The sequence below is a fragment of the Sarcophilus harrisii genome, chromosome 3 (assembly GCF_902635505.1).
Source record: "Sarcophilus harrisii chromosome 3, mSarHar1.11, whole genome shotgun sequence".
Taxonomy (NCBI): domain Eukaryota; kingdom Metazoa; phylum Chordata; class Mammalia; order Dasyuromorphia; family Dasyuridae; genus Sarcophilus; species Sarcophilus harrisii.
The window spans coordinates 559,141,589-559,152,559 of record NC_045428.1 but is presented as its reverse complement, the minus strand read 5'-3'; the positions used below and the strand labels follow the sequence as shown (position 1 = coordinate 559,152,559).

The window sequence follows — 10,971 nt, the reverse complement described above, 5'->3', positions numbered from 1 at the left end:
AGTGAGGAATAGACTGGGGAATCTTTGTTTTGTAGGGCTAGAAAGAGGACATATAATACAACTTCTTTATTTTGTAGACGATAAAATCAGGCCCCATGGAAATGTGGTGATTTACTCAAGAAGGGGCTGGACAAGAGCTCTTTCAAAATGACTTCATGTGCCATTCCCAGCGTGGCCACAAGGTGACCCCTAGAGCTGTGTAAGGGTTGCTGAAATGTCAGTTTTGCCCCTTTGTTGGTCCACAACAGGGCTGCATTCAGAGAATCAAATCATCCTCATCGGGCGACAGCTGCAGGCTGTCTTCTCCCCGTCCATCTGCTTTTCTTCTCCAACCCAGATAGTCTTGCATCCGAACCTAAAGCAAAAACAATGACTGGGAGAAATGAAAGGGAAAAGAAAAGCAGAAGTAGCAGAGTGATGTAAGACGTGATAAAATCTAGAGAGATTCTTCTTCTTTCTTGGGACAAGAGATGAACTGTTCAGAGCCAGTAGCTTGGCTGGCAAAAACAGCAGTGAGATGGTGACGTTGACAGGGACATTTTGAACTATGTGCAGGACTGTGTGTGATGATGGACATCAGCAATATTGCAGAAATATAAGAATTGGACAGTGTCCTGTAAACTGCAGTTTGATTATAACAATCTCTCCACAAAATCCCCCCCCAAAATGCTGAATACAATTTTAAGTTATCTGCATTATTAATATTTTATCTTATCTAGACAATACATCAAGTTCTGATTTGTAATGTTTTCTGATTTCTAACATGTAAATGATCCTATTGAAATTTAACAATCAGCTCTTGGAAATCTGTATAAATAGGGGCCACACCTGCTCCCCTAGCCAGTTGTGTGATATTTTGTTGTTGATATTCTGATAAGACCCCCCTCAGCTTTCCTGCAATTTTGAGAGAGGTGGGTATTATAATGCTGTGGACTTGACTTTTATGATCCTGGTCTTGGGTGACCAGGGTCAAGGGCCAGGATGCTGGGAGAGCTGAGGCAGCTTGAGCCACCCCATCTTCCTTCCTCATATGAGCCCTATTAGAACAAGCCAGGGCTGCTGTGAGCCAGGAGGCTATGGAATAGACTCAGTCAGTTTGAATTCCATGGTGGACATGGATGGAGCTGTGGGCCTTTGGGCAAGGAGTCTATAAGTTGTGTCTAAGAACAAGAGGAGTATATGTCTATCATTGCAGCTGAGAGCTTCTCAGACCTTAATAAAATTTCCTTTTGAATCAGTGCCTTGAAAACTGTTATTACCTGAGGCTCAGAGAGTAATTTTTTAAAAAAGGAATTGCTTATAAAGGGCAGGAGTAGAATTTAGTATGTAAAAAAAGCAGAGATGGTAATCATAATCAAAGTTAAAATTAAAATAGATTTAATCAAAAGTGAAAAAACTGAGCAACTACCCTATGTATCAATAATATTATTCAATATTGTTTTAGACCATTTAAAGTATCTAGGCAGCATAAAATACCTGAGTGTATACCTGCCAAAACAGACACAGGAACTATATGAACATAAACATAAAAAACTTTCTATATAAATGAACTCAGATCTAAATAATCGAAGTGATATTTATTGTTCAAGGGGAGGTAAAGCCATATCATTTTTAAAATGACAAATTCATCTTACTAATCTATTCAATGTCATCTTAATTAAATTACTAAAATTTTATTTTACTGAGTTAGAAAAAAAAAATGAAGTTAATTTGGAAGAACAAAAGATCAGGAGCTTTAAAGAAACCAGGAAAAAAAGATATAAAGGAAGTAGATTCAGCAGTATCAGACCTTAAACTATATTTTGATATAGTTTACAAATAGTTACAAATGCTTGTAAAAGCATTGTTGAAGGATAGAAAGAATAATATTGATTATTTTAAATTAAAATTTTCTTGTACAAATAAAACATGTAGCCAAGAATAGAAGGAATGCAGAAAATTGGGAGAATATACATAGCCAATCTCTTAGCTAGGATGTGATTGGGGTGGAATATTTCTGTGGTGTGGGACAGGATGACCTAGCTTATTTAGAAAATCATGGAAAGACTTGGACTTATAAAAGAAGATGCTATCCACTTTCAGAGAAACAGATAATAGGAGGAAATAAGTAGAGTATAGTCTTACATATATGTGTATGAGTATATATGTGTATGTGTTTTAAAATATCTATGTATATGTACATATATATGCTTATGAGGGGAACAATAAACTTAAAAGTGTACATCAGGGAACCAAAGAAAGCCAATAAGGAAGTAAAAAGACAGGCAGTTCCGAAAATAATGTAGTACTTATATATAGATTTTCTTAACATGGAAAGTTGTTCTTAATTGAACCCTCTTTTATAGTCTGTTGTATACATGATGATGATTTTTTTCTTTTCTTAATTTTGTTTTTAAATTTAAAAAAATTTTTAATTGCCAAAAAGAGAAAAAGAAATAATGAGCAGAATGATTTCAGAAAAATCTTGGGAAGATTTATATGAACTGATGTAAAGTGAAGTGAGAAGAACCACACAGTAACAGCAATATTGTAAGGATGATCAAACATGAAAGACTTGAGCTACCCTAATCAATACAACAAACCAAGAAAATTCATTAATGATTCATGATGAAAAGTACTACCCATCTTAGAGAGAAGTGATGAACTCTACATACAGGTTTGAAGAATATGTTTTTTTGCTTTTTAAAATTTTCCCCCTTTTTTCTTTTTTGAAACATGGCATACATATATAACATGATTTCACATGTATAATTGATGTTAAATTGCTTGCCTTATCAATGAACAGGGAACAGGTTGGAAGGAGGAATAGAATTTGAACTCAAAATTTTAATGTTTAAAAATGAATGTTTAATTCATGTTTAATGAATTTTAATGTTTAAAATTTGAATGTTAAAGTAAATAAATAAAAAAAAATTTAAATTGAATCCATAGAGCTTGAGAGATCCATTGTAGTAAATATGGGAATCTCTATTGGGAAACTTATCTTCCTTCTGCCCTTCCAAAAAAATATCATCAAACAACAATTTGGTATTATTCTGGCTAGTCAAAGATGATGACTCCTACAAAACACAAGAAGGAATCAAAGATTAAAACCATGTTTTCTAAATCTAGTTTGCAGAAAACACCCCTTTATCAGTCTATCTCTGTCCTTCCTAGAGCTAAGTCAGAGAAACTGATACTCCACACAGGAGGCTTCTAGTTTCAATGGGAAGATGATCTTGAAGATGAATACTTGATGACCTGAAGATGTGAAATCTTACACATAGAACAATATGTCTCACAGAGGGAACAGCAGGTACAGATATGAAGCAGCCAAGCCAAACCAACTTTACCCTTCCTACAAAGGAAGGAATATTTCTTTCTGGTGGCCTTCAGTTGAAGAATGATTAACTCTCCTGATCAATTAAGTGTACCAATGGGACTCAGATTCGTCTGAAATCCAGAAATGAGGCTCTGTTCAAGAACAGCACCCCATCCAGTCAGGGCATTAGGAAAAAGCATTTCTTTTTATCTACAGAAAATTGCCTGGCATATTAAGAAATCTAAGTTGGGCTCGCGAAGAATTGGACCTGACAGAAAAATGTCTAAAATACAACAATAATAAAATACACAGGTATTTTGGGTAGGTAAGGTTATTTGTTAAGTTTGCAACATATTTAGCATGTATTGTATGTGCTCCCTTGCTTTCTTACAGAGATTCTGTTTGGCCAGTGAAGAAATTCCTTCTATTTACCTAACTTGTGAACCAGGGCTTTTCACAAGAAGTCAGTTCAATGGCCAGTGAGCTACTGAGATTATTCTAGGACAGGTTGAACTGGATCAACAAAAGTAAAATGCAGCGTTTGAAGAGACTTGTTGACTAATGCTCAGGGAAGCTGTAACAATTCAGTCCCCACTGGCCGGATGGAACTGCTCGGTCTGCAATCTCTAGGAGTCTATGTTGGTGGTGAGACTTCATCCTATGACCTCCCATTGTGGGATGTCTGGCCTTGAATTGACACTAAGCAGGGTTAATTTGGAGTGTGAGCTAGCTGGGGAAGGATTCTTCAGCTGACTAGTCCAAAGTGGGAAAGAGTGGACTGATCGCCATTGTGGATGTCAGCATCCAACTTATACTGTTGCTTCTGACTGGCTGTTCCTCTTTTGCAATCCTCTGCATCAATAACTTCTCAATGCAATTAGGTTCTGATCAGTATAAAATAATTAGGGTGGGTGATGAATCCTGTGTAGAGACTTTATTCAAATTTACACTGCATATTTCCATTAGGCTGGGAATCAACGACTAACTATATTTTATATAATTGTAACCTCAAATAGTGCAAATGCAGTCAATGCAATCAATTCAAGGGATTCATTATTGCATAGTAATGCAAAGTTTACAGACTATAGAGTTGTTTTCCTGTTCTGTCTCTTTCCCTCCTAATCCCATTCCCATTCACTTTTGGAGCTGCTAGTTTATCAATACCTTATTAGAGTAACTTTTCCCATCATGATTTTGATATATCATGGGTTGACATAAGAAATTAAATGGGAATTTTTGGAGATTTTTTTGCTGACGTGCAGATGACAAAGACCAGCAGGCAATGCAGAAAAAGTTTAATGCATAAAAATATATGTATAATAGCAACATATTTCATCTAATAAAAGATAATCTAAAAATACAATAATAATTCAAACTTCATCTCTGGTATGAAGGGAGAACCAAAAATTTTAACACAGATTTTTCAGATCAAAAAGGTGCCATCTCCCTATGTGATGTGTATTTTACTGTTAGGAAAAGGGATAGTAGCTGAATTTGTGATTTCATTAGCAGTCCAGGTGAGGAAATTCCCTTTGCAGGCCAGCCCCTTCTCTGAAACATAGAGCTCAATAGAGTTGCCTAGAACTTTCTTTAGTGAATAGCCCAAAATCACATAGCCAGTATGTGTCGGAGGCAAGATTGTCTTCCTGACTCTGACTCAGAGTCAGCCTTGGAGCTCTCTTGTATTTATTCTAAAAACATTTTTTAGTGTTAATTGTAAGTGCCTTTGAGAACGTAGGGGTGCTTATTGCTTTTAATATCAGAAACCTAAAATAGGAGTTAACAAACCAAGACAATAGGGAGTTTAGGATCAGGAGTTGAAATGCCTTTTGCCTCCCCCTCTGTCTCTGTGACTGAGGACTTCTGAGCATCCTCCGCACCCTCTGTTCCAAAGCCCTTGAGTACATTTTTCCAATGGTTCACACTGTTTCTGGCAGAGCAGCGGATCTCTCGGCTTCTCAGACCATAGATGACAGGGTTCACCATGGAATTGATTAGGCAGAGCATGGAACAAAAGGCAAAGACTTTTCTAATGTATTCATTCATTGAGGCGACCAAACTGTGGACCATGAGGGTCAGCACAGGCAGCCAGCAGAGGAGCAGGACCACCAGCACCACCCCCAGGGTCTTGGCCAACCTCACATCCAGCCGCATCCGAGACAAACCCGTTAAGCGTCTCTGTTGGTATACTACCAAACTGGACGTGTGCTGATAAGCCTTCCACAGGACGTAGGTATAGGTGTAGAGGATGGCGACCAGCAGGATGGCAATGAACACGATCCAGCTCAGCAGGTAGTCATTGGGAATGAGGGGGAAGAGTTCAGAGCAGTGTTCGGGGCAGCAGGTCCATCCCATGAGCGGCAGGTAGGAGACCACAACGAGCGTCCACATGGCGCCAAGTTTGGCCCCTTCCCGGGTGACAGGGTCTTTTTTGGCAGGGTGGCGAGGAGAGGTGGCAAGGGCGGTCAGCACAGGCTCCCCGACCTTGAAGGTCATTCCCCCCAAGCTTCAGGAGAAAGGTGATTCTGGACTCTTTGTGGTGGAAGACATGGAAATTTACAAAGCTGATGACAAAAAACAGACTGGCTAGGAAGTCAGCAGCCGCGAGGCTGCTAATGAACAGGTAGGAGGGCTTTCTGCGGAGTCTTGGGGAGGACAGGAGCAGGAAGAGCAGCACGGCATTCTCCAGGACACAAAGGATGCCCAGGAGGGAACAGAGCACGGCAATGGCTGTCTTCTGGGGAAAATCCAGTACCATGTATTTCTCGAAGGCATCGGACTCCAACTGTTCCTGGGACACATTGTCAGAGTTCCAGCAGCTGTCCATGGTGTCTCTGAAGACACGTAGATCTCTATAGAAAGAACAGATACAAGGAAAGAAATTTTTAGATGTCGCCCCATGCGCTGGGGACTCAAGATATGGGACCAAGTCATTGGAAAGGGCTGCCCTCAGACAGGGAGCCTGTGGAAAATTTGCCTTCTATGCCCCGTATCTTATTCTACATCCTTTTTTTTCTCTACCCGCGGGTGATCTCCCAAGTTCCAGATTCCCAGGCTCCCATGTTTTTCCTTACCCTTCTCCATCACCACTGGTCCTTAGCACCTTTAACCATCCCCAGGTATACATGACTGATACAGAAAGTGGTTGTATTTGATCCTTGTATTTTAACCGGCTTTGGGCGAGCCCAGACCCATCCTATAACTCAGTTTTTTGCATGGATTTATTCTTATAACCCCACCTTTTTACTTCCCCAGGTTCAAAAGGGGCCAGGGAAACCTGATTCTAGGGCCCAGGCTTAAGATAATAGATAGAGGCTGACACAACTAGAAGTGAAAATGGAGAATGTCAAGTGGGAAAACCTGGAAAGAGAATGTACAGCTGGGTACTTATAATATACAATGGTGGAGCTAGAAGAGACCTAAAACACTAAGCTAGAAGGAGAGTAAGACAGAAAATGAAACAGCTGGGAAATACCTTATAACACACAATGACAGAGCTAGAAGAGACCTAAAACACAAATCTAAGCTGGAAGGATAGTAGGACACAGAATATCAGAGCTGGGAGGAACCTTAGAAAAAAGAATGTCAGAGCTGGGAGGAATCTTAGAACATAAGAGGTCAGAGCTGGGAGGGACCTTACAACATGGAATAAGGAGGCAGGGAAGATCTTTAGAACATGGAATATGGGACAAGGAGGATCTAAAAAAACATGGAATATGAGGACTGGAAGGATAGTCTTTGCAGAAGAACTGATGGGATTGTGAAGGACTTCATCACATGCTGTACAAGAATCAGTTGAACAAACCAGAATCATAACTTTTGAGACGTGGAAGGGACTTCTGTCACCATTCAGTCCACCTCATTCATAGAAGAGATCCCCAGAACAATTTACTGACTAGTGATTTTCCAACTTCTGTTTGAATTCTCCAAGGAGCAAGAAACCACCGTGTCTCTGGGCTTTGGGACAGTTCTAATGGACAGGAGGTTTTCTTTACATCAAGCTTGCATTGGCCACTGTAGTTCCTTCTTCCCCTGAGTCTAATACCTCCTTCCCCTAGTCATCCTTTAAATACTAGAAAAAAGTTACCAGGTTACTTTTCAACCTTAAATGGGCTTGGTTCTTTTGACAGATTCTCATATGTCATGGACTTGATTCCCTCCTTTGACCAGGGACTCACCATTTTCCTTTAGGGCAAATTGATTGCTAAAACTTGCTCAGAACCTAGAGCCAAGAGAATATCCAACTGCCTTCTGTGCTGCTATTGTTCAGTTATGTCTTTGAGATCCCATTTGGGGTTTTCTTAAAGAACGGGGTTTCATTTTCCTCCAGCTCATTTACAGATAAGGAAACTAGACAGGGTTAAAAATTGACAGAAAGTCCCAGAAAAGATCTGAGTGACCCTAAAGAGACCGGTCTGTCTCCATGTAATATTATGGCATAATGGGTAAGGAAGAACTTTTTTTCCCTAGGCAATCAGGGGAAGTATCCAATAAACCAGGAAATGTTAAATTCGGGTAGATTTTTCGGTCCCCAAACTTAATAGCTACACAATGCTGCCCCAGGAAGAACTTTTTTTTTTTTAATTTAAAGCCTTTTATTTACAGGATATAACATGGGTAACTTTACAGCATTAACAATTCCAAACCTTTTTTCCAATTTTTTCATTTACCCCCCACCCACCCCTCCCTAGATGGCAGGATGAACAGTGATGTTAAATATATTAAAAATATAAATTAGATAAAATAATATACATGACCAAAAATTATTTTTTGAAAAAAAATCGCTCTAAATATTGTACAATTAGCTTTGAAAAATCAAAAAGGTGTATAAAAAGGGATTGAATTCAATGTAATGGTTTTTAGTCATCTCCCAGGTTCTTTTTCTGGGCATATATTTCAGTTCATTACTGATCCATTAAAATTTTGGTTGATCTCTTGCTGAGGATGGCCGATCCATCAGAACTTATCATCTAATTTTGTTAAGTATATAATGATCTCCTGGTCCTGCTCATTTCCTCAGCATCGTTCTTTAAGTCTCCAGGGCCTTCTGAAATTATCCTGTTTCTTTCACAGAACATAATATAGGAAGAACTTTCAACAAATTAATCTACTAAAAGATGCGGGGGGAAATATTCCCTCCTTATAGCCATATTTCTACCCAGACGCCCTGGGTCACCTTGCCCAATTTTATCTCATGAAAAGACTTAAATAACTTGCCTAAGATAAATAGTAAATAGCAGGGCTAGGAATGAGATCCCAAAGGTTCCTTCTAGCTTGGACACCTGGGATCTCAACACTATGGTTGAGATCCACACAAATCACAGTTTCAGCAGCCCTCCCCTCACCTTCACTCAGTAAAGGGTGGGGCTGCTTAACCTAAAACTTTGGAGGGGCATTTCAGCGAGACAAGTGCCCATGCTTGAAATGCCACCATAACCTAAAAAAGAGGAAAGAGGCAGGAAGTGTTCAGGGCTGGGGTCATGGGCCTGTGGCCAAGCGTGGCAAGAAAAGTCTTTTTTCAGCACTTTCCCCCCAATCCTCCCTTTTCTTCCCTACATTTTCCGGGGAAAAAGGTCTGGGGGTCTGAGAGGTCAAGAACCCTCCCACCTTCCCATCTGCTACCGGGTGCCCTGGTTTGGGCATCACTTCTCCAATTGGAAGGGAGGCTGAAAAACAAGAAAACACTTACCCAACAGAAACCAAAGCCAAAAAGCAACAAGAACTTCGGGATGGAAAACCTCATCCCCGAAACCCCCTGGGAGAATAAGAACCCCCGCTTGAAACTGGGAAGGAAATTAAATAATCAAAAAAATTTAAAACACATAACCACAAAACATAATAACCCCACTTTTTACCACCCAAAAAAATCCTTTCCCCCAAAAACCCCAATGTCCCAAAAAAAAAACAACTTTCTCCCCCAACATTCTCAAACCACTTCCTTTTGTTTTACCATAAAAACTTTCGGTAAATCAAAAAAATTTTGGAAACTATCCCCTGTGCAAAACAATAAAATTTCTCATCCTAAAGAAATGTCATATAAATTGGGTTTGTACCTAGTGGGAAAAACTTCCCTAAACCTTGGACAAACCTTTCAAGCAATCTACTCACCTCAACTTTCCCCACAAATTGGAAAAAAAACAAAACTTAGAAATGGAAAAAAATAAAAGGGAATAAGCCCTCATCAGCCAAATTAAATTTATGGGCTTTTAAAAAAATTAAAAACCAAAATTATTAAACCCAAAAAATCCCTGGGGGACCTAAACCGGGATGTTAAAGGCAAAACCAGGACCCAGGATTCAAACTAAGGACTTTAGAAATATAAAATTCAACCTAGATTTAAAACAGGATTCTCAAATATTTTAAAATTTGGGATCTTGAAACCCTTTTAAATTTTAAAACCAAAAAATTTTTTTCCAAATAAATTCTAAAATTAACCCAATAAACAAAAAAATTTGGATCCTCAATAATTTTAAAGGATAAAATACAAAACAAAATTTGAAACCACTTTTTAGAACATAAATATCAAAATTTAGTTTAGGACACAAAAAATTAATACAAAAAAAAAAAAACCCCTGTCCAAAAAAACTATCTTATAATAAATTATAAAAACATCCAATCAATCCATTATTTAATCCATCCAACTTCTAAATTGAGGATACAAAAAAAAAGAAAAAACAATCCCCCTCAAAACTTAACATCTAATTTGGGAACAACAACCAAAAAAAGATTACAAAAACAGTTAATAGGGAAAAAAGAAAAAAAAAAAGGCCAAAAGGAGGGGGCTTCCAAAAAAATATATTTTATTTGGGGATTTAAAAAAATTAAAAATCAAAGGCAAAAGGGAAGGAAAAAAAATTTCAGAAAATCCACCAAAAAAGGTCTTTTATTAAACCAAAGGCAAAACCCATAAACAAAATTCAAGAAAAAAAAACAAAGGGAGGAGGGTTTTTGGGAAATTTTGAATATAACAAACTTTTATTTTCCTGGACAAAAAATAAAAAATTTATTGGTAATATGTTTTTTTTTTTTTTTTTTTTTGTAGAAAAAACAAAACAAATGGAAAAAGGAGGAAAAAGGAAGGAGGAAAAATAAAAAGGAAAACAAAAAAGGGAATAAAAGAAACAAAAAAAACATCACACAAAAAAAACAAAAGAAAAAGAGAAAGAAAGAAAAAAAGAAAGAAAGAGAAAGAAACAAACAGAAAAAAAAGGGAAAGAAAGGAGGGGGAGGAAGAAGGAGAAGAGGGACAGAGACAAAAAAAGGAATGAAAGAGGAAAAGAAACAGTCACACAGAAAAAGAAAAAAAAAAGAAAGAAAGAGAAAGAAACAAACAAGAGGAAAAGGAAAGGGAGGAGGGAGAAAGAGAAAGAGGACAGGAAAAAAAGGAAGGGAAAGAAGAACAAAAGGAAAAAGTCAACAACAACACAAGAAAAAAAAAAGAAAGAAAAGAGGAAAAGAGACAAGCAAAGAGAGAAAAAAGAGAAAAGAACAGGGGGAAAGAGGGAGGACAAAAAGGGGAAAGGGAGAAAGAATGGGCCACACACCAGAGTCCCAATGGAGAAATGGGGGAAAACAGCACATAAAGGCTGGGAAGAATTTGGAGGGAGGATCCCACTACCAAGAAAGGGGGGGGAACCATTTTGGTGGCCCCTAATCTAAAAAAGGAAAAG

General features: G+C 38.2%; 1 protein-coding gene across 1 annotated transcript; it reads right to left on the bottom strand.

Annotated features, from left to right (window-relative positions):
* Positions 1 to 2,967: 2,967 nt before the first annotated feature.
* On the bottom strand, positions 2,968 to 6,448 carry CNR2 (cannabinoid receptor 2). The gene is given in 2 exon segments (XM_031962607.1): positions 2,968 to 5,798; positions 5,800 to 6,448. Coding segments are annotated over 2 exon segments (1,047 nt in total). The 5' UTR covers positions 6,129 to 6,448; the 3' UTR covers positions 2,968 to 5,080.
* Positions 6,449 to 10,971: the final 4,523 nt, after the last annotated feature.